The sequence below is a fragment of the Neopelma chrysocephalum genome, unplaced genomic scaffold, assembly GCF_003984885.1.
Source record: "Neopelma chrysocephalum unplaced genomic scaffold, ASM398488v2 Primary Assembly neopelma1_22, whole genome shotgun sequence".
Classification (NCBI taxonomy): domain Eukaryota; kingdom Metazoa; phylum Chordata; class Aves; order Passeriformes; family Pipridae; genus Neopelma; species Neopelma chrysocephalum.
Window position 1 is genome coordinate 29,903,470 of NW_020897689.1, and position 22,733 is coordinate 29,926,202.

At 38.3% G+C, this 22,733-nt stretch overlaps 1 protein-coding gene across 4 annotated transcripts in view; it reads left to right on the forward strand.

Annotated features, from left to right (window-relative positions):
* GNAL (G protein subunit alpha L) overlaps nucleotides 1-22,733 on the forward strand; it is a 193,517-nt gene that overhangs the window by 66,454 nt on the left and 104,330 nt on the right. The window contains exons 1-4 of one of the 4 annotated variants that reach the window (XM_027676779.1): nucleotides 4,982-5,708; nucleotides 7,072-7,144; nucleotides 7,983-8,037; nucleotides 8,223-8,342. In XM_027676779.1, the coding sequence (XP_027532580.1) occupies nucleotides 7,110-7,144; nucleotides 7,983-8,037; nucleotides 8,223-8,342 (210 nt within the window). In that variant the 5' untranslated portion in view covers nucleotides 4,982-5,708; nucleotides 7,072-7,109. Of the gene's footprint in view, nucleotides 1-4,981; nucleotides 5,709-6,101; nucleotides 6,745-6,857; nucleotides 6,981-7,071; nucleotides 7,145-7,982; nucleotides 8,038-8,222; nucleotides 8,343-22,733 lie in introns of those variants that run through there. The other 3 variants (XM_027676766.1, XM_027676772.1, XM_027676757.1) reach the window with 3 other exon arrangements.

The following is a 22,733-nucleotide window of genomic DNA, read 5'->3' on the forward strand; positions in this document are numbered from 1 at the left end:
GATTTGATAGTCATGCAGTCAAGCAAAAGCTGTGTTTCTGTGCTAAATATTATTGATATAAATCAGGGAGTGAGTGCATGAGGCTACCCACATATTGGCAACATTATTTCCAGAAGCCAATTTTTCCTAGTTGCTTTTGTGTGTAGTTACATGTTGGGATCTTTAAACAGGGCTAGGAAGCAGTTACAGAATTCCTTGATTCATGTTAAAGTGGATCTTCTTTATTTGTAAGAATTTTCTCTTAAGGGATACCATTGACCATGCAGTCACGCATAAGAATTAGAGCATAACTTTGAGTTTGAATGACAGTAATTTAACTATGTAAAGACTTTCTTCTTCTTTTTTTTTTTTTTTGAAAATCAATCATTTGCTGGGATAGCTGAAGCTTAATTTCTCAAGTGAAGGAGTTAAAACACTAATGAAGAAACTAAAAAGTATCTCTACATTTATATAAAGGCAAAGGGGTAATGCAAACAAAAAGCACAGGTCAGATGTGTTTGTGGTGAATGTAGAGACGGTCTAGCTCGGCAGAATGTTGTCTAATGAACTAGGGGTGGAGGCAGGCATACTGTGACTGTGAGTGTTTTGCTCAGGCATGTGCCTCAGAGTTAAAGGTGAGGTTAAGGCACATCTCACATATGTTCAGTGTCTCACAAGTTGGTTTTCTTTCCAGTTTTTTATTCCTGTCCAAATAGGGAAATCATGATAATCGGCCTGAGCATTTACTATTAAATGCAAAATTTTATATGACAGACAAAACCCTTTATAAGCTGCAGACAAATGATTTGGCTTTGCTGTTACCGCTCTGCAAGATGTTAAGTCAGCATGTGGCAAAGAGTCCAGGACATGTCTCCTGTACAGACTTTCCCCATTTTTTGAATGTGGTAACTTAGCTATAATTCTAGCTGACTTCTTTATTTATTGATGAATTCTCTTATAAATTAAGGCAATATTAGCATGTTTTGCCTGGCTTTATTTAAATCTCTTTAATCCTGAGGGCTCTCCTAAACATCTGATTAGAACTAATTTCCCACTGCCTTAAAATGGGAATGTATTACTTTGCTTAGTTGGGGAGGTGGGGGGGCTGCAGGGGAAGAGGGGAAAGTGCCCTTGGAGCGTCCAGCCAATTGAAATTCTCCATAAATTGGGATATTGTCATAAAAGTGCCTCCTGTTTTGCCAAAACTGTAAGATATCCTGTAACAGTCTTGCAAATTCGTCAAATGAGGTTTTCCTTTTGCTTATTGCAAAAGCATCCACGTCATTTTAACAATGTTATTTCATTGTAATATGTAAGAATATTTAAACCACAGGAGGTTACTTAGTCTTTTAAATGCTATTGGGACCTTCCTGGATTTATGTTAGTTTCAATCAGCAGCTTCTGCCTCTGGTACCAACAGATGGACATGTGTGGAGTGCTGCCATGAGAGTCTCTCTTCATAGATAAGGAATTTCTAATAATAAAAGACAAGTAATAAACACCGGAATTATTTTACCAATAAGAATCTAAAGGGAAACCCTGAGCTGAGAGCGATGGCCATAGCAGAAGTTCCTTGTTCCCTCTGCTTTCTTGCAGGATATGGGTGAGGAATAACTAGCTTGGATAAGGAATAACTAGCTTGAATGAAAGAGGATTGCCCTCTTTCTTTAGTGCAGTCATACTGCAAATCTGCTTTTCACCTAATGCTTTTCCATGCAGGCTTCCCCAGGAGCATCTGCTTCCTGCTTAGAGCTAATCCTTCCCTTCACAAATGCTTTCTCGGGGCAAAAGGCTATCACTGTCATTTCTGTGGGCTGGTGCCTGCGGCTTTTCTCTGGAAAACTTTTCTTTCTCTTCAGACTCTATTACATTTAGTTCACAGTCTTCTCCAAAATCACTTCACCTCCTTTCTCCCTTTTGCTGATTGTCTGTGCTGCACAGAAATGAGGCAGGTTGTGGTTTGTGGGAGAGCAATAGGCAAGGGATAAGTTGGTTTATCAGGTGAGTTACATGGTGACAGCTGCCAAGTAAAGGAGTATGGCATGGGAATGGGAACAGTAAACTGTGTCAGGAAGCCAAGGAACTACTCAGAGCATGGCCATGCCCCTTAGCATTGCCTGACCCTCTTCTGCATGAGTGAATTTATCCTTAATCCATGGATGTGAAGGTGATTCGGGATCAGGTCCACAATCACTGTGGAAATGCATACCTCACCTTCTCTGGCATCTTTCCCATCCTGCTTCTCAAAACAGATGAGCTCCTCTCAAAATTCTTTTAATGACTTTTTTAATGTCATGGGTTTAAACAAAAGGATGAAGGTTAGTTTTTTTTAGCATAACATTCACTTCTCTGCAAAGTATGTGCTCTGTATTTTCTGGACTCTTACTCAGTGTTTTTAATACAGACAGAGTCATAATTTTTGTGGTTCCTTGTTCATGTATCCTATAAAACTCCAAATGTAGCCTTCCACGGAGGATGTACTTTTGTGTTAATATTTGACATCTGCAGAGAGACAAACTTACCAAAGAGAAAGAATTATTTTTCTTGAATACCTATGCAAATAGCGATTTATTTTTCTCTTTTCAGACCCTAGTTTGATGATGAGGTGGAGTAAAAACCACAGGTGCTGGTGAGTTGCATATCCTGATTTGCAGTGATGGGCTACATGAAAAAGAGAGGCCAGTGAGGAGAACCAGGTCAGGTCACTACGATGTTACCCACCTAGTGCAGTGCCCATACTTGGGGACGGTGTCAGCAGAGAGTTCAGAGACCCTGAGGCAGGAAGAGTGTCAAGGAGGAAGAATCTCTTTACCAGTTGCTTAGATCCCCCCTATGCTTTTAACTACTTCCGTCTTTCCATTTGCTCTTTTTTTGAGAAATGGAACCAAAGCCACAATAGTGGCTGGGCAAAGGGAAGATGGTCTGCAAAGGGTGTGCAGGGTTTCTGTAGAGAAACTTTCTCCACCTCTACCTCATGTTTGCAAGAAAAAGCTCTCCATCAGTCCTGCTCTGGACTGGAGGGGCAAGGAACAACCAGGTCTCTCGAGCTGCATCTGTAGGAGCTCCCTGTTAATTCTCACTGGGTTTTTGTCCCTCCTTACCGCAAACAGAATAGGAATGAGAAACAAGACTGACTTTGTGGCAGGGGTGGCCTCCCAGTATGGCTGTTTGCTTGAACTTGGCTTCAGCTGGTCTCTCAATCCTCTTCCATACAAGAATGCAAACATGGCCTCACGCAAGCGACTTGGGCTCCTCAACATTCAGCCTGAGGCTCACAAACAGTGCAACCTGAGGTGGGAACTCACAAAGGAAAACAGGAAATAAAGGTGTCTCCGGTTTCCCTCCACGAGGGCTTATGATGTATGGCCTGGTTTCACGATGGGACAGCACCAAGCTTGAGCATGAAGTAGAAAATGAATCTCATTTTTGCACACACTTACCCACTCAGTGTGTATTTATATATATGTGCATATATAAATATATGTATGTATGTATACATATGTTGCCTGATCTGAAGGAGCAGAGGCAACATGAAATACCTCATTTTCAGGAGGACTAGGAACTCAAGGAGGATCCCACATTGGTTGCCTGGGAAGAGAGGGGAAGAGGAGGAAGAGTCTCTTTTCCTTTGTCCAGGATTTTGTTTTTATTCCCATGTACAATTTGTACTAGAAGCTGGTTTGGTGAAGCAGCACTGCTGAAACCTTTTACAGAGTTTTAGATTTATCTGTGTGCAGAGGAGACATATTCATGTGATAGCTGTGATTTCTCTCTAGAAAAAAAAAAAAAGCTGTGTCCCAAGGGGGAGAAAATTTCTCTTGTGTTTATTATTGCTTCTAGGATTTTGTAGTTCGATTATGTCAGGATAAGTGCTGTGTTTGGGAAAAGCAAAGGGAGGGTTTGGAATATAATTACAGCCAAAAGTTCTTTCTGGGCACAGGTTGCTTGCGCGTGTCATTCTTGAACTGTGTGATCTTTTCTCAGGAGGAAGAGACCCAAAGGGGTCATGGGGTTTTTCGAGGGGGAGAGAGGAAATGAGAAACACTTTCCCTCTTTTGGAGAAAGGTAAAAGCAGGATATACCAGGATCCTGTCAAATTCTATTTATTGGCACTGAGCCGTTTTAAAGCTGGGAACAAATCTGCACCAAAAATCCCAATGTTAGTACGTGCAGGAAGAAAACTGCTGAGGAGAGAAGGGGAAGAAACAAGGCAGATTTAGCTCCTAGTTCTGATTGACACTAGCCGGATTCGGGACCTAGGTCTCAAACTGAGGTATTTACATAGGAAATAAATATGGCTACACAAATCTTGTGCATCATAAATTATGGCTTCTGACACTGAAGAACTATGAAAATTCAGACCCAGTGAGTGATTTCTAACTAAGATAGTTCAGTTTTGAGCCCTCACAGTGCTGTGCCAGGGAGAAAACATGACTGCTCTTCACAAAAGCTGTTCATCATATATCCTGTGTCTGACAGCCTCCAAAAACAGCAGTCATCCTGAATTGGGCTTCTAAACCTATCTGTATCTCAGGTGCTTTTTGCCTCTTCGGGCAGGAAAATATCAATAGGAAAAAACCAGTCTGTCCTAAAAAATGCAGCTCAGTAATGCTTAAAAAATGCATATTTCAGACTGGCAGATCCTGTCAATTTTTATTTGTGTTGCCTTCCTCCCCACCACTACTTCCCCCACCTATGTAAGAAGGAAGATAAAAACAGCTTCCAGAGCCTAGATCAAGGAGTACCATAAAACCACATATCTGGCACTTGAATTCCGTAATCTCCTGAAAACTCAAGGTACCCAACCAGAGGTGGAGCAGTACCTGTTTCTTTTCTGGGTCCTGCCCTGTTCACCTTCCTCTTCCTCAAAGTAGACAGTACCACTTTCAGCACTTCTCACCCTTAAAAGAGAGCCACTCAAAAAAAGTAAACTAAATCCGTCTGCTTGTAACCCAGTTTCTTTTTTGCCACCATGCGCATCTCAAGACTTTTTAGATTAAAATGCTGTTTTGTTTGATTGAAGTTGATGCCAATCTCTCTTTGTTTTCAGTTGAGGACAGGATTTCGCACACATATGTAGCTATCAAAATACTAATTTTTAAGTAATCCATCTTTGGAAGTATGGGGAAATAATAATATTTGGAGATAAAAGCTGAAAGTACGTCGGGACTTCAGAGTCATGCCTATCCTTTTTCTAGTGCTCTTGTGCCTCAGTGTATCAAGGATCACATTTGAGTTGTGCAGGTGGTTTCTACACAGTGGAAGTTTAGGAGGAGCCAGGTGCTTTACAGCTGCTTTTGCACTGAGATGCCAGTTACCAAGGCAAGAGATTTGTAGCAAGAAGGAGCAATTATAAGGTTGTCTAGCTTGAAGTTTCATTTTAGGACCTAAAATGGAGGTAAATGAAGGAATAAGGATACGGTTTCTTTTTGAGATTTGTTGTTGTGGTGATATTAGCATGCATGTTATCATGTTCAGATTAAACATTATCATGAGCTGTTTGGACAGCTTCATTTTCTGGTTCAGCTGATACAGTTTGGAATATTCAGTGGAAAAAAACGGCCCGCGTGGTGCTGTGACAAGTTGTGTACAGGGACATTTTGTTTGTTAAGAAGGCGAGGCGGGGTGTTTGTGCCCGTGCGTGCCCTCTGTGTCGGGGTACACGCGGGCAACCCCCCCGCAGACCCCACCCCGCTGGCACGGGCAGGCTCCCGGCGCTGCTCCCCCAGGTCAGTCACGATGGCAGCCACCACCTGGGCCATGCCAGCCTGGGATTTCAGACCCAGGAGTGCCAGCCCTTGCTCTGGTAGCGGCCGGGCTCTTCCAGCACCGCCGAGGAATGCGGGGAAAGATCGGGAAAAGGCCCCCTGGCTCCGCGGGCGCAGCGCCCCGCAGCCCCTTCCCCTCCTCCAGGCCGCGGGCGGGGGGCCCGGAGGCCGCAGGTCCCGGGAAGGCGATGCCAGATCCAGGTTTTCGCGGCGGCAGCGCTGGCGGGGCGCGGGGGCCGCGGCGGCCGTGAGGGGCGGCGGGGGCGGCCCGGGGCGGGGGGCGCGGGCCCCGCGGAGCCTCCCGGCCCCGGCCCCGGCCCCGTAAGATCCAGGTAGATCCGTCCGGCTTTTACCTTTCTCCTTCGGCTTCCCTGCGCGTAGGGCTGGTAGCGGGGCTGTTTCCTGGTCTCGCAGAAAGAGGCAGTGCTGAGTTAGGAAGACAAAAATAGACCTTTACAGAGAAATATAGGGATTGTGTGCGCTGTGGGGAGGGAGAGCGGAGAGCGGCACCCGGCTGGTTTCCAGGAGGAGCCCTTTTCTCTCCCTCTCGTTGCATGTTAGGCATTTTTGCACAGATTTCTCCCCCCACCCCCTCCCCGCCGGGGCAGGGACACCTCTGCCGCCTGCTCGCCGCATCTCTGGTGGGGAGCGAACCAGCGAACTCCGCTGCGATCGGAAAGCGGCCAGAGACCATTTTATGTGAGCGAGCCGGGGGGGAAGAAGAGGAGAGAGACCGTCGCAGGGACACACACGGATATAAAGACTTGTCTTCTGCCTCCCTTCCCCCCCGCCCCTCTCCCCCTTGTAAATACTAAATCTGTGAAGGCAGCGATTTGACATCCACCCTAAGCAGCGGCTATGGGGTGTTTGGGCAACAGCAAAACGGAGGATCAGCGTATCGATGAGAAAGCGCAGCGAGAAGCCAACAAAAAAATAGAGAAGCAGTTGCAGAAAGAGAGGCTGGCTTATAAAGCGACACACCGCTTGCTGCTCCTGGGTAAGAAGGAAGGGGCAGAGGTGGGGGACGGGGAGAGGAGGGCGAGGAGGGGGCATCTGCCCCAGCCTGCCGGGGCGGCAGGGCGAGCGGAGAGGGGAGATGCGCAGAGGGGAGATGCGGCGTGCGCCTTAGGTATGAAAAACGTAGGCTGTTGTATTGAGCAGTGAGCGAGGCGTCCACAGATCGAGCTCAGCGCCTGAGCCACATGGATGCACACATACAGAAATGCTGCCGAGGTGGGAGATGCGTCCAAAAAACCACAAAAACCACTCCAATCCCCCCAGCCTGAACCGTGTATCACAATGTTCTCCCTTCTTTCTCTTTTAGGGGCTGGTGAGTCAGGAAAAAGCACTATTGTGAAACAAATGCGAATCCTACATGTCAATGGATTTAATTCAGAGTAAGAATTATTGACACTTTGTGACTTATTTTTCCTTAAATGTTGGAAACAGGTTAACATACAGTAGGCTAGGAAATTTCTCCTTTCATCCCCTGTGTTTTGGTGGCTTGACACTGCGTTTTGAGGGAGGGAGGCGAGTGAGAATAAGGAAATTGTTGCTATTGTATGTTTGCATTTTCTCCTTCTGGCCCCTTTACTGTATTTTACACTGTTGCTACTGCAGCGCTTGACAGGCCCCTGTGTAGCAACAACATGGCGACTACTTTTTACATAGAAGCAAATAACCAAATATTGCATCTGTCGGTAATATAAAAATACATGTCAAGTCATATTCAGGATGACAGTGTGTGCTGTTTTTCCGGTGTTGGGGTTAGCGTAAAACTGAAACTAATCTTGCATATTTTTAGAAATCATCCTGTTTTGTGAGGCTACATCATTTTCTCTCTGAATAACTCTTTGCCAGAAATCATTATTAATCCACAGCATTAATTTTAGATATCTGTTTGCCTTCAACTATGTGTTGTTAATTTCAAGCATGTTTACAGCATGTTGTAGAAATGAAAGAATGACTTCGAGTTCCATCAGGGGAGGCTTTGCAGATGTGTCCATGATTGTCTGATTTAAAAAAATGTATCAGGGATGAATGTGCATTGCTCTTCATATTGTGCAAGAAAAGGGATAAGGGGAAAATATATTTTTCTTGCCTTTTTTTTTCTGTTAGTATGTTTTAATGATTGAAGAGCAGATAAACAAGCGATCAGTGAAAAAAATTAAATGCAACTGACTGAACTGCTTTGGAAGAAAAAATCAAAGTGTTAATATTTCTGTTTTAATGCAGAGAAAAGAAACAGAAAATACTGGATATTCGGAAAAATGTTAAAGATGCGATTGTGGTAAGAACACACTTAATACTGTTCTTAAATGCTTGGTTTTGCTGGAAATGAGAAGGATTGTGCTCTCCAAGATTGTGATGAGAGAAATCCCATTTTGCTGATCAGATTGGATTATCTTCTATTGATCCTGTATCCCACGTTTATCCAGATTAATGTGTTTGTTTTTTTGTTTTATCCAATTCTAGACTATAGTTTCAGCAATGAGCACTTTAATACCCCCAGTTCCATTGGCCAACCCAGAAAACCAATTTCGAATGGACTACATCAAGAGTATAGCTCCTCTTTCTGACTTTGACTATACACAGGTAAGAATACAAACCACTCATTTATTCTGCTTCAAGGGGGAACATGTTGCTTCACTTTGATTTACTGAAACATTGGGGTTTTTTACTTTTTGGAAGATGGTCATGTGAAGACCTTATGCCAGCATCACCTCTGGTTAACTTTCTTACAAGACTGTGGTGGTTGCACCTGTTTTAGTGGTGCAGGGTTTTGTTGTTATGGATTTATTTGCTGCTGTTTGTAAATGCTGCTGTTTCTGCATTTAGTTCTCTGCAAATTTTCTGATGCAATCATACATATTGACACATCAAATAAGACTTTGTTGAAAGCTGATTTCCTACATGGAATTAGATGCAGGATGTTAGCCTGAGGAGTTACTGTCTACCTACAGAAAAGGATATAAAAGGAAATAAAAGGCTAGAGTGGCCTCAGTGTTGTTTCCCAAATTTACTGCACTTCCGAGTGGAAGCTCGCGTAAGCAGTGGTCAAGTAAGGTGGTGGTTTGCTTCCTCGTGTACTGTAGTTGGCATGAGCAGTGATTTGCTTGTATGTAAATGTTGCCTTCTTTTGATATGGAATCATTTGAAAATTAAGGATTTCTGTATGGAAGCTACTCTTTTGTAGACAAATGAGAGATACTTTTCAGATTAACTTGCATAGGCATCTTATGTTAAATTATTTTTATCTTTTTATGTTATTATTTATAGGAACATGCATAGAATGTTTCATATTTTATGCTTTATATGAAAGCAAGTGCACAGACATTCTGAATTTTATTTTGCAGTAGCACAATTTTTAATTTGCCTTAAAATGATACTGAAAGCAATTTGTTATGGATACAGTAAGGACTTAAAAAAATCTTCATTCATTGGCTAAATGATTGTGAGTTGTACATGCTATCAATATTACCAGAGTAGGCATTTACAAGAGAGTGTCTTTAGGTTATTATAGCTTCAGGGTGGAAGGGGGAGAAGGGGAAGAGTCGTTTCTTTATTATATGACTCATATTCTCTGATGTGTGATTTTGCCTCTGGTAAACCTACCACTTTGAAGGTTCAAGATAAAGAAAAATTATCAGACATCTTGTACAGCTAGAATTTAACACAGAATGCAGATGTTAAGAAAACGACTGCAAGGTACACCCACATATTGCATAATTGCTCAATTGCTGGATGCAAGTTAGTGAAAATGAGAAACTCTTTTTAGAAATGGAATGTAAGCTTGACATGAAATATTTGTCTTATGCAGGTATTAAAGTTCTGAGGCATTTGTTGCTCATTTTATGTGGATTTTTTTTTTTCTTGAATTTTGACCCTTAGATGTTTGAGTAAAATAAATGGTGGCATATATACTTTGCAGCTCTCTATAGTACATCTGTTATTTTGAGTTTCTGGGATAAAAGAGAGCTAAACTGGACTTTCCATAGGGCTGGAGATATTTTTTATTTTTATTGTTTGCAAATTTTCTCCTTTTTCACAGAAGCTGACTATATCTGGTCAAATTTGACTCACTGATATTTTTTACAGAGGAAAATTTAGCCTTCTTGGAGGGGGAAAGAATAGGACCCAGTGGACTTTGAAACAATTAATAATTTATTTGAAATCTCGATTCAAAGTCCATTTTGGTTTAAAGTAAAAATATTAATAAGTGTTTTTTAATTAAGTAGGTTTTCTGAAAATACCATCATGTTATTTGAAATAGTGTCAATTACTACTTCTAATTAAAAAAAATTAAAAAGTTGTAACAAGTTCAAAAAAAGAAATCTGATGCTGGTTTAGAAGTAAATATATTTCTGTGTCACTTTTATATTTTCCCTCTTGCTTTCTTATCAGCTCAATTCATAGGTTTAATATTTGTAAAATGTAAAGTATGCCTTTTTTAGATTCTTTGGTTTGGCTTGCATTTTTTTAATTTTTCTATGTTTAGTATGTTATTTATCTCCAGGAAGATTTGTGAGCAAGACAGATTGGAAAAAAAAAAGTGCTATTGTGCTTCAGGGCTTGATTCTACTCCAGTTTAAGTCAATGATAAAGTAAAATTAGGTTTCCAGCTGAAATAACTTTTGGCCCATTTAGTATTTTTGGATAAGGAGAAATATAAAAATAAATACTTGGATAGTAATCAGTTATGCATCCTTTGCTAAGCATTACTGATTCCATAATTAATAGCTGAGGTATGGAATAAGGCCTTCTAAGCTCAAAAACCAACACAGTATTTAACAGTAGACATTCAAGGTCTAATCATTCTTACTTAAAAACAGTTGTAAAGGAAGAAATGGTGACTTAGGCAACTCTGGGGTAAATTTTGGCACATTCTGAAATGTGACAAAGATTACCCTTCTTTCTTTGAATGAGGGAAGAGGCAGTTTTAGGGTTTTTAACAATATGGATGGTGATGAGCTGTTAAAGACACTTACTGTTGCAATATGAATTACAGATGTGTTATTTATGGATGATACTAGCCATGTAATCTGTGTAATAAAAGTCAACGTGTGTTAGCTGAAGATGCATTTCAGATACATTGCATGCCAAATGTGGGAAAATGACTGCACCTTATCATGAGTCTTTAAAGAGAGATCCCTGATGAAATGCAAAAAGTTCACTGATGGCACAATAGAACCAACACTCATGGGGTTCTAATTTAAATATATTTGTGACATACGGATGTACTTGGACAGACATTCTTAAACTACATACAAATTAACTAATATACATTTACTTGCTAATTTAAATAGGTGGGTATGAAAATACTGATTTTTCTATGGGTGAAATCATACTCTTAATTGCAATTTATGGCTGAAATTATGAGAATTTTGAGTAAAGATGGGGGTTTCACATTTAGACTCTGATAGTTATTTAGGGTTTTTGTTTGTCTGTTTTCTTTGTTACTTAGCTTTCTACAAAATGTAAGCGGAACACTTTATTTAGTAATGATACAAATTTTAAGACAAATAGTTTTCTCTTTACAGCCTTCTAACATTACTTTAAGAGTCTGCGGAGTGCCCCCTACAATAGTTTTACTTACTTTTTAAAAATTATTCTTTAGTTTGGTTTAGTTATGCTACCTTGAAGATTCATTTATTTGATATAAAACAAAACTTTCTTGATTTCTCTTATAATTTTTATGTTGTCTTTCATTACTTTTATGAAAGACTGTACAATTTTTACAAAATATTTCCTGAGTGACTGATGGGGTCCAGTTCTATAAATCATAAGGGCTAGAGTTTTTACAAAGTTAATAAATATAATAAGTCAAATGTTCACTGTATTTTCTTCCTTTATGTTGTGAAAGGAATCAAGATAAATTTTTATCTGATTAGTTTAGGCATTATTAGCTCCATAGTCCAGTGTAGAAACAGCAGAAGGGCTTTAACACTGAAATTGAAACATGTGCTCTATCAAAAAGGATTTTTTTATTATTTTTGGCAAAGTGTTGATTGATATTTGCTAAAGTTAGCAGGAATTGACCTGCTCCAATCTTAATCCTTTATTGACGGGGATTTGTTTTGTCCTTTGTGAATCAGAGGGAACATATTAAGGCCATATTATGCTGGCTGTAGAAAAACATGGTGTATTATGTAAGGGTGTGTTTACTCAAGTCCATTTGTTTCTATTGAAGTATTTGAATTTTGTGGGCACCACAAAGCTGCTCAGTATATAATGCCTTTACCCTTTGTCTTCTCCAAAAATGTAGCCCAATTAAGTTGCTTTGCATAACATGTGTCTTGGATCAAGCTCATCTGATGAGCTGTGTGTAGGAAAAAAGCAGGGAATCGTTATCTGCCATGGGGCAGTGTAGCCAAGTGTTTGGCCATATGAACCAGTTACCGGTGAACGTGAATCACCTGCTTAAGAGAGAACATATAAACACTTCACCCGGGTTTTAGGGAATGGGGAGAGTTTTCACAAGATTTGTTTTCTTTTGCAGAGAATGTTTTAGAGAGGCAAAACTTGAACCTTCTTAAAATAGTGAATTGTGTGGCTATAGCTCCTTGTGCGGATTTTAGTATGTCAGTTTCAAATATAATTTTTACAGCTATTTTATTAGTCAGGCGAGCTCTTTAATTTAGCTCTTAAGAATGAAATGTTAATGTGGGCATTGACAGTACTTTAGATTAACCAGGTCTATGTTTTGCTTTACATTTTGAGATATTACAGTTTGAGTTCAATTTGAGGACTTTAATTTTCCTTCACATTTTCTTCTTAAAAATTAGGACTTTGTATTCATAATATAAAGACACAAGAAAGAGACAAAAAAACTTTTGGTCAGAATTTGAAGTTACATGTATTTTTTTTCAAATTTTTTATGAGAGCTGGTATTCAAATTCAAACTCTTGTTGATGCCTGGTGATCTCTGGTTTTCACAGTGTGTGTCTCAGTGTTTGAAGCAACTGAAAATCTTGATCAAGTGAAATGTATTGTTGGGCTGTAGAAAATCTTTATCCTGGATAAATAATTAAATAAAATATTAAAAACATGATAAGTATGGTTCATATACGGTTAAACTTGCTTGGGTTGTGAAGTTAATCCTGTGACTTTATTATCCAATTTGTCTGCAAATTGTTTTAAGTGTCTCTTTAATATGTACTTGATGTATCCCAAAGGAGTTACAAAATAGCATCATCTCTCATTTTTTGATTTTTCAAATAACTCACAATATTTCCATCTTTCTTGTGAGTGTGAAAATATAAAATGTTTTACATGAAAATACCATAAAATAAAAGAGAGAATACAGTGAGCATTGCAACTCAAATGGCTTTACTTGATTTTTCTTTCTGTCTGTATTTTTACTCTAGGGCTTTGTTTACCATTTTGGGCAGAATGAACACAAGTTTTTATAACTACCTGTGACAGCAATACTTAGCATTACTACAGCATGAGTCAATATTAACTTTCTAAAATCAATTAGACTTTTAAAAATTAAGTAATTAATTTGTGGGGTTTTGTAATCTAAGATGCACACTGGTAGTTTTTCATATTTACACAAACACATCTTTTCCTATTTAAACAAACACAAAGTATCAGAAAGGCCAGGTAATGATTAAGTTGTGTAAGTCCAACAACATTATTACTACCCTGAATTAGTAACACCTGAAGAACTAAGGTAGAAGGCTGTCAGAGAAGGACAGCTGAAAACACGTTCACTATTATAGTTGTTGGCAGCTCCTTAGTCTTTGTAAAAAGGTTAAAGTTGTCAAGAGAACTGATCCTGAAAAGTAGTGGATGTTAGGAAGAAGTAGCAATCAGGAAACAGATGAAATTTTTGTTGTGGTAGCTGTGATGGCAGTTGTTTTCCTGCTGTACACTGGTAATTAACAGCAGATACTGAAGTTGCGCTTTTTTCATGTTAAGAGCAGACTCTGCTGATTCCCAGGAATACTTTTCCTTCAGTATGAAATACCTGTTTGCATACAGATGTAGTGTAAGCATGTCTGCATTTCATTAAATCAGCAAACTGAGTCCCTAGTGTTCTGATTAGTTGATGTTGAAGTAAAAGTTACAAGCGTTTCATACATGAGATCAAAAAAATACTTCAGTGTTACATGTTATTTTGTTCTTATTCTCTGTAAGCATTAAGTTTGCCGTTGATAGATCAGTCAGTCCTGTAGAGCTTTCAGAAATAATCAGTCATTATTTTAACTGTTCAAAAATATAAAAACTAGAACTGGGATCGTAGTACAAGCAAGTATAGGACAAGTTGGGGGGGAAAAAAGGAAAAAAAAAAGAAAAGCAAACCAACAAACCTTAAAACCTTTCAACTTCTCAAATTTATAATATATACTGGAACTGTAAAATTACAGAATTGTACCATGACTGTCTTTAATTCCTTTATTTGAATTCATTAATAAATGCTCTGACTTTAGTGGAAACACGTGGAGCTTTAAACTGGAGCATTTTTTGTAAAGTACAGCTCTTCTGTGGGGCTCAGGATTTCTTGCTTAAAATACACCATTTATGTTTGGGGTGGTGCTTGCTTTAGGCGAAAGAATTCCTTATGATCAAACATAAAGTCAAGTAAGGTTTTTGCTCTAGTAGAACACTGCTCTGTTTAATAACAGTGTAACAACATATTTCCTTCTCCCCTTGTTCTAAACTCACTGAACCACAACAGTTTATACCAATGATAAGTAAATAATTAAATTTGTATCCCAAGAAAGGAGCTCAGGGATCTACTTAGGCCCCTAACAATTAACAGTAGAAATACGGAGATTGGGAGCCATAGAAAATCCTGTACATGATCACAAATCATCTGAAGTTAATAAACAGAAGTTGTATTCAGAAAAAAAATGAAAATAAGAGGATATTAAATGCTGCATTTTTTTCTAGGCCTTCCTATCTCAATATTTTTAAGAACAGATTCAACTTTGAAATATATGGGAAAAGTTCACCATTTTCACATGTAATTTGCCTTTTATAGAGGGTTGGTTTTTTTCACAGCTTACAGTGCAAAATAATTAATTACATCCCAAAAATACAGTTACTTGAGAAAGACTTATGAGCAATGCTGCTTATGAATTAAGTGCAGTGTTACATTAAATATTACATCATCGTAGTAACACCAAATTAAATGTTTGCTATCTTATATTGTGAATCTGATTTCTCAGATAGTAAGGTGATATTCAAACTTCATCCAACCTGCTTTTATTATCATCACACAACACAGAGACTTTCACTGTGAAACCGGGAAGATATTATCATTTATTATTATTACTACTAACTAAAACTTAAGTTATTTCTGTGGTCTCCAAAACTATCGAGATTTTCTGATATTTCTTTCAAGTTTTTTACCTATGAATACAAATTAATTTGAGGGGTTTTGACAGTCAGTCCAGCATCCAGTCAGTTACTGCAAATTATTAATACTAAATATCACATTCTGCCTTTTTTTGCTACAGTTTTAGCTGAAAACTTTAGATACTTCTATTGCATTTTACAAGGATAAAAATATTTTTACATCTAAATTTGGATATTGATTTGATGGCAACAGGAAGACTAATAACTTGACTTATCATTTTAAGTAGGAGTGACTGATTTTCCTCACAGAACCAAAAATGTATTAGAGAATCATTTATGAGCTTTAGAATATTTCTTTTTAAATCTGGTACTTTTCAGTGTACACCCTAATTTTGAATTTAAGAAAGGCAGAAGCAATACTTTAAAGGCTGTGCTATCCTCATCTTTGTACTGGCCACAGGTCTGTGAAGGACACTGATTTATTTTAAACTGTGGTTGTTGGGGGGCTGCTGCTTTGAATTCCTTCACAACTGTGGCTGCTGCCAGGGTTTCTTCTGGAAGTGATTCTGCAATGTGGAGGTGGCAGCAGTCCTTCACTATCCCAGGCGGTAAGGTTCGGAAAGACAGCTGAAGGAATAGCATTGGTGCTTGACAGAGGTGTAGTAGCCTGGCCAGAATCACAAACTGATCCTGATTCCCACTCTTTCTTCGGGGAAGAAACAGAAAAGAAATTCTTGTAATTTTTACCACTTAGACTGAGTTGCATTGAAATCTGTGGAGAAGATTTAATTACAAAGTAGTGGGTAGTTTATTAAGATTTGACATGCACTTTAAAATATTTGCAAGAAATTCACTTGTTTGTTCCCTTATGTGTAAATCAAACTGAATTATAATGAAAGTCAATGTTAATGCATGCAAAAGGTAACCACATTCTTAATGAAGACACACTATCCCTTTAGTCCAAGTCATTTCAGACTTTTACAAGTGGCAGTTTTCAGAAGAAGGGTATTTAAATTTTTAATTAATTGCCATTATTTAAAAGTACATTAAAACAGAATTTCCATCACAACCAAAGAAAAGGTAAACATATCAGAGCATGTTTCGTGATTGTCCTTATTATCAATTAATTTTTTTTAATCTCCTAAGATAAGAGTAGAAGGTTGATTTGCTGCTTTTGCCATTTTTGACTACTCTGTAAAAGTAACGTGTTCACTAGTTAGGGAGAATCTTTTTTTTCTTTTTTTAACTTCAGTGGCCACGATAAAACTGTGCAGATCAGGGATAAATCATCACATGTGTGCGTCTTGTCACTGAAGTCAGTGGAGGCTATGGAACAGAGGATATCACCTACTCAGATACTATGAGTGTCATTATTTAGAGTTTCAAATAAGTGAGTGTTCATCTGCACAACAGCAAAGCACTGCATCCCCTCTCTTCAACACCTGATGAGATCATAGCTTCCGTTTCTGAAGCAGTGTTGAGCGTTGCCAGATTAGACTTTTGCTTTTTTTTTTTCATCACCTCCATAGCTTGTACTTATTGTCAACAGTGGATTATCTTTTTTTAATGTCAACATAGTCTGCACCAACAGACAGGATGTTCAGTTTGCAGAAGGTAGCAACCTGAGCTGAGGAATAGAGAGCAAGCTAAACAGTGTAAACAGAAGACTCTATGTATACCTTTCATACAATGAAGTAAATAGGTTGAAACCAAAAAGTATCATGAACAATCTTTTTCCCCTGAGTATCTAAGAAGCTCTTTACAATAAATGTAAATAGGACTCTCAAGCAGATAAAAGGCAAGAACAATGCACATTTGCGGTTAACTGCTAAAAGTTTCCATAAAATGTTTATGGTTTTGTTCTGTCACCTATGTCACATAATTTGTTTTTCTGTAGTTAAAGAGATTCAATTCAAGTTTTAGGACCTTCTCTTTAAAAGGAGTCAGGAGGAGAATGTAATTTGTAAAACACAGTTTCAAGTTTAAATTGCCTTTTACTTTGGAAGCTCTTGCAATAATTTCTTGGAACAGAGCTACCTCTGGTTGTAAGCATGCCAGCTATCACTTGAAGCATGCAGATTATGGTTTCTTGCTTTAAATCAGTAGATTAATTTTGGTTGGTTTAAAGTGTATTCTTGTAATTAATCTACTAGTATTTGTTTTAAAAACCTATGCTGGATGTTTTGAAAGGATACTTATCCTTAGGCAAGAAGAATATTGGAATTTTTTCTCTTATGTCAACGTTAGAGATGAACTTTGCCTTTTAAATCTTTTAAAAGTAAACGTTTTCTGACACTTCTACCAATTCATTCCATTCGAATTTTCTTAGTGCTGTCAGTAGGACTTAAACATATTTTAATGCAAATAATTATCCCACTGTTTTGAACTGTGAAATTGTTTAGCAAGATAAAATAGGCTAAAGATATGCAAGCCCTCTTATCTCTTAATTCAGTGAACGCTTTTTGATCACGTCCACCCTCACTTCCATAGGATGTTAAGTGACAGAGCTGTGCAGATCGTTCTTTTCTTAACATACACCCACATACTTTCTTTCATAGGAGCTAAATAATATCAAATTTAAGAACTGTCAAGTAGGAAAACAAGAAAAGGCAAAGAATAGTTAACTAAAATAGGGGAAAGTATGTCCTCGCTACCCTCTGTGCAGACAACTAACTGCCCCTTGCCTGCAGACCTACAGCTGACCACAAATAGCAGCAGGACCTCATTGCCCGTCTGCTCCAGAGTGCCTTTGGTGCAGGCTGTGTGCCTTGAGGAGTTCTCAACTCCAGGCAAAGAAAAAAAGGTCGGAGGAGAAATGTGAATGAAAAAACTATGCAATGAATATACGGTCACTTCTGTGTTGTCACTGGCTAGAGGAAGAGGTCGGGTCTCACCACTTGCTACTGAAACCATTTCATTAATTATCAGGTTTCCAGCAGGGATCACAGAAGAGTGAAGCTTCATGGCAGGATTTGTAGCTTTAAACATTTGAGTGAGAATATTCCTTCAGGCAGGCAGGTGTCCTCTACCTTCTTTCCATCTCAGGATGTCAGTGTTGCCTTTTCATTTTGGGAAGAGAAGACTTGCTTATTTAGGACAGCACTGAACAGTAGAGCTTTTCTTTTTCCACCCCTAGAATTAGCATTTTTAATCACTGTTGTTTTCTGCTAAATTTCTCCCTAGATTTTAAGAACAGCAAACTTAACGTGCTAACGAACAGCAGAGTGTATATTATGGACCAAAAATCTAATTAGTCAGAGAATACATAAATGAGAAATCATAATTAAAAAATAATTGTATTGACTAAGAATCATGTCATTAGAGGAAGATGGCTCTTAACATTTCTGAGAGCCAGCCACTCAAACAGCAGAAGATTTTCACTGGATTTTGAAGAAATAAGAGATTAAATTTTATCCTTGGCCTTCAGTTCTACAGAGCAGGGTTTGATTCTTCTCACTGATGAATGAAAGCCTGACAAGAACTATAAAATTCCGTAAATACAGAAGTCACCCAAAGCAGCTATATTCCCTAGGGTCTAATCTTGCAAAGACTTAAACAGATGGATATATATGGACCTAAATGCACAGCTAGTACTACCAGCACAGCATTCATGCAGCTGAGCTTCCGGTTATGCAGTGATAATAATATAAAAATCACAAATACTTTCAATTGAAAAACAAAACAAGCGAATCATTTTTCCCTGTTAATTTTATATTTGGGAGGTCGTTGAGCACTTTTATGGATTTTCTTGGGGGTGGGTAAAGTTGTGTAGGTTAAAGATTGGCACAGAACTTGAAATAAGCAAAATCTTTTTCAGATAAGTGACAGTTCTGTGGATGCTATTAAGCTGTGAACAGTAGGTCTTTTCAATCACCGTGATTCATTTTCATATTGTGGGTTTTTTTAATAATAATAATATCTTTAAAAGGCTTGCTGAACAGTAGGCTGCACCAGCATAACTTTCTGTGCAGAAAGAAAGGTTTCATGCACAGTCTTAGATAATTTACCTTAAATTGATTTGCACAGCCTAATAAAACCATAAGAAAACTGTACCAGCTCAGATCATGGGTTCATTTAGCATCAAATCTCATCTCTGACCATGACTGATTGTGAAACAGGAAAAAGAGTTTAAAAAGGGGACAAGCACATAGTAGTATTTCCCACATTGATTGTCCTAGTCTCTACAGTTTTATGTCTGAGGTATTTTTTGACTGGGAGTGGTATTTCTGTATTTAATAATTTTTGTGGATTTTTCTTCCAGGAATTTCCCTCCCCCCCCCACTCCCGCCCCCAACCTGTGTGAGCTTTAATTTATGGCAGTGAGTTCTGCAGTTTAAGTATGTATTGTATGAGGAAGTGCCACTTGATTGATTTGGAGGGTTTTGTTTGTTTTGTTGGGTTTTTTCCTCCAAGCTTGCTGCCCACTGGCCTTCCCTAGTTTCTCTATTAGAAATATTTCATCTTTTCTACATTGCCACTCTCATTGCATATCATATCCCTTCTGATATTTGTCTTTGTGCTAAAGAGTCTACTTAGCTTATTACGTCTGCTCATTATTGTTGCCCTTCCATTATCTTCTAGTTTTACTAGACTCTGTTTGCAATGACAAACCAGAACTACAAACAGTATTCGAGGTGTTATGTTTTCTTTTTTATTATCTAGTATTTTTTATTGGGGAGGTGTTTTTGTTTTATGTTTTTTTGGTTTTTTTGACACTGAGCTGATATCTTTATAGAATTATAGTAGATTATTTTATAATTCCAGGAGAACTTGAACACAGTTGCAGGTAAGAGGAATATGTGTAAAGGTCTCTGTACCACCACTAGCAGAGCCCAAAGGGTACTATTAATGATAATTATCCTTATTCTTCTCTGGTATTTTCAGACGTGTCATACATTTTGACTAGTCTGTTCAAAAAATCCATTGCATTCAATTTTTTATTCTTTCATGTGCAATGACATGTCTTCTCATTTGCTATGCTGCCGTGTATGACTTATGAAGAAGCATTTTTAAAATTATCTACCATGACTAATATTTTCTTCTGTTCAGAAGAACACACTTTATTTTTGTTCTTAAAATGGAAAATAAATTGGTCTTCAGCCTGATTTTGAAGAGGCAATGTTTACAGTACCACAAAGGACATTTGTGCTTTCAAATCTGCTCATAGTTCCTTAATCGTTCATTACAGTTTGCCTGATTTAGCAGAAAAGAAGACCATTGTTTGGAACCCTTCTCATTAGAGAAATAAAATGTTTAAAAATACCAAAATGCCACCTTTTTTTTTCTTTGCAGTTCCTAGTGCTGTGTGTCACTAAGAGAAAATGGTCTGAACTTTTTGATCTCCCTTGGGGAAACGCTGCAACTAGCAAAATGTTGTTATTTTTATGTCAATTTAGGTCTTACATGATTCAGCACTTGTGGTTTGTGGGAAAAAGCATTGTAGATTGTGATTAAAGGAACAAAAATAGTAAGGAGTGGCTACTAGAGAAGGCATCTTTTTACTGTTAAAATATTTTTTTTATTCACTTTTTTCATTTTTAAAGCTCTACCTCTGTTCATCGTATTTTCTCTCTCAGTTGTACTAGTACATTTCAAAGAAAATAGTTCAATTCTGTTTCACCTTTGAGGGTTTTTTAGAAGTACAAGAAATCAAGAACGAGTTGCTGTAGGATCTTGGTAATCTGTACCTTTAAGTCTGTCAAACTTGGTTGTCTCCAACAGGCCAACTAGTCATCCCCTTCTGGCAGCCTCTCAGGAATAAACAGAAAATCTCTAGGGAAGGGAATGGAAGAGGATACAGGATGCAAAAAAATTGCTTGTAGTGCAGGAAAAATTCTTTGTTATAGTAATGGACCACAAACAATGAGTTAACTCATTCTGGGATGCATTAACAAGGCTGTTGTACAAAAAAACCATGAAGTAATTATGCCATACTCTTTGGCAATTTTGAGTCTTCAGCTGGGGTATTGTGTCTAATTTTGGGAACTGAACTTAAAAAAAAGTACACAAATGGAGTCCAGAGGAGAGCATCAAGAGTAAGAGGAGACAAAGAAAACTGGGTATGTTTACTCTTGGAAAGAGAACACTCCAAGTTGAAGGGGAAAGGGAGCCAAATACAATTTTTAGTATTTAAAGAGCTGTAATTACATATTCTTGTGTCCATCTTTTCAAGGGGAGGAAATGAAGTTTAAGAGAGGAGAAAATTCCTCTCTTCTGTGATGTATGGTAGCCCCCATGTTTGGGATATTCTACAACAGTGAATTTAATGATCACAGTCTCACAAATACGCTGAGATACGACTGCCCAGTTTCAGGTGTTTAAGGCTGTATTTTCAGTGACATGGATCACCTCATGCTCAAGAAGTTAAAAATTTGTGAACTGAAAGGAAAGTGACAAATGCAAAAGACCAACTGACACGACCTTGTATCTTCCAAAGTTTTCCAGATTTTCAGAGACATCCTATGGATACGTTGGTTGAAAGCCTCTGGGACTTCTTTTCTAAAACTAAAGCTTCTATAATCACATATTGAATTAATCTAGAGACTTCATTAGTTATCTTCCTGATTTTTCATGGCCATGTTGTGTAAACAGAGAGTGATTATTTCTCTTAAATAGCGTATGTTCTTCCAGGGTGCTATCAAGCAGTGTAGTAGACTATAATGTAGCATATTCAAAACTGTTGTGTGCTTCCACGTGTTGATTGTTTTAAATCTAATTCCTGGCAAGATGCAAAAGATTTAGTACTTCTCGTGGAGAGTTACGCACAGCTCTTAATTAGACAGGACCTAACATTTTCTTCCCTAAAATTGGAAAAAAAATGGCTTCGGGAAGTAATGCAGTCAGGAGTATCATCTCTAAAGGCTTCAAGGAGCAAAGAGCATGCCTTCATATATTTTTAGTTAAAAACAGCAAGCAGGAGTTTTTGTTTTCATACATGTGTGCACTGGTGTGCATATATGCATTTAAGTATTAGACTGTTCCTACTGCCCTACAAGGTTCTAATCTAATCAAGAACTAGGACATCTGGTGACTAACGGCAGGGTGAAAAATTAAGTTCAGAGGCTGGTAGCTGTAGGCCCTTGAGCATGTGGAAATGAAAATAAAGTTTGGAGAATAAAACAAGTTTATCTCAAGTCTGTTGCACCACTGAGAAAGTTCTCCAGGTGAAGGGTGGCAGGTGAGTAGCTTTTAAGTGTTGGTGACAGCTCCCAAGTATGGAAGCATGGAAGGACACGTGGCTCCTGTGGCAAGAGCCACCCTTGGTAGTCTGCAGGCTTTTGGGAGATGTGTGTTGTGCATTTGTCTTCATAAGACGGCTTTGAGAGTTAAGACAAAGCTGGTGATTTTGCTAGTAAGAGGTTTAAAGAGCTACGGACACATATCATAGGAAATCAAGTTTCATTAGTTATCTTGCATGTGATAGCAAATTCTGTAGAAAGAAGAAACAATTCCCATTTCGTATTCCCGTTAGTGGTAGTTCCCACGTTCCTGATGAAGTGGGTTTAAGGGGAAAAAATGCTGACACGCATCTTGCAATGTTGTTGACCTGAAGGATTATCACATTGAAAGGCATATCTTTCTTTTTTGTTGGTTCAGTAATCATTAGGAGTGGTGTTATTATTATATTACAAGTTTAGCCAAATGTCATGCTAATAACCATTCCTGATCCATGCTTACATG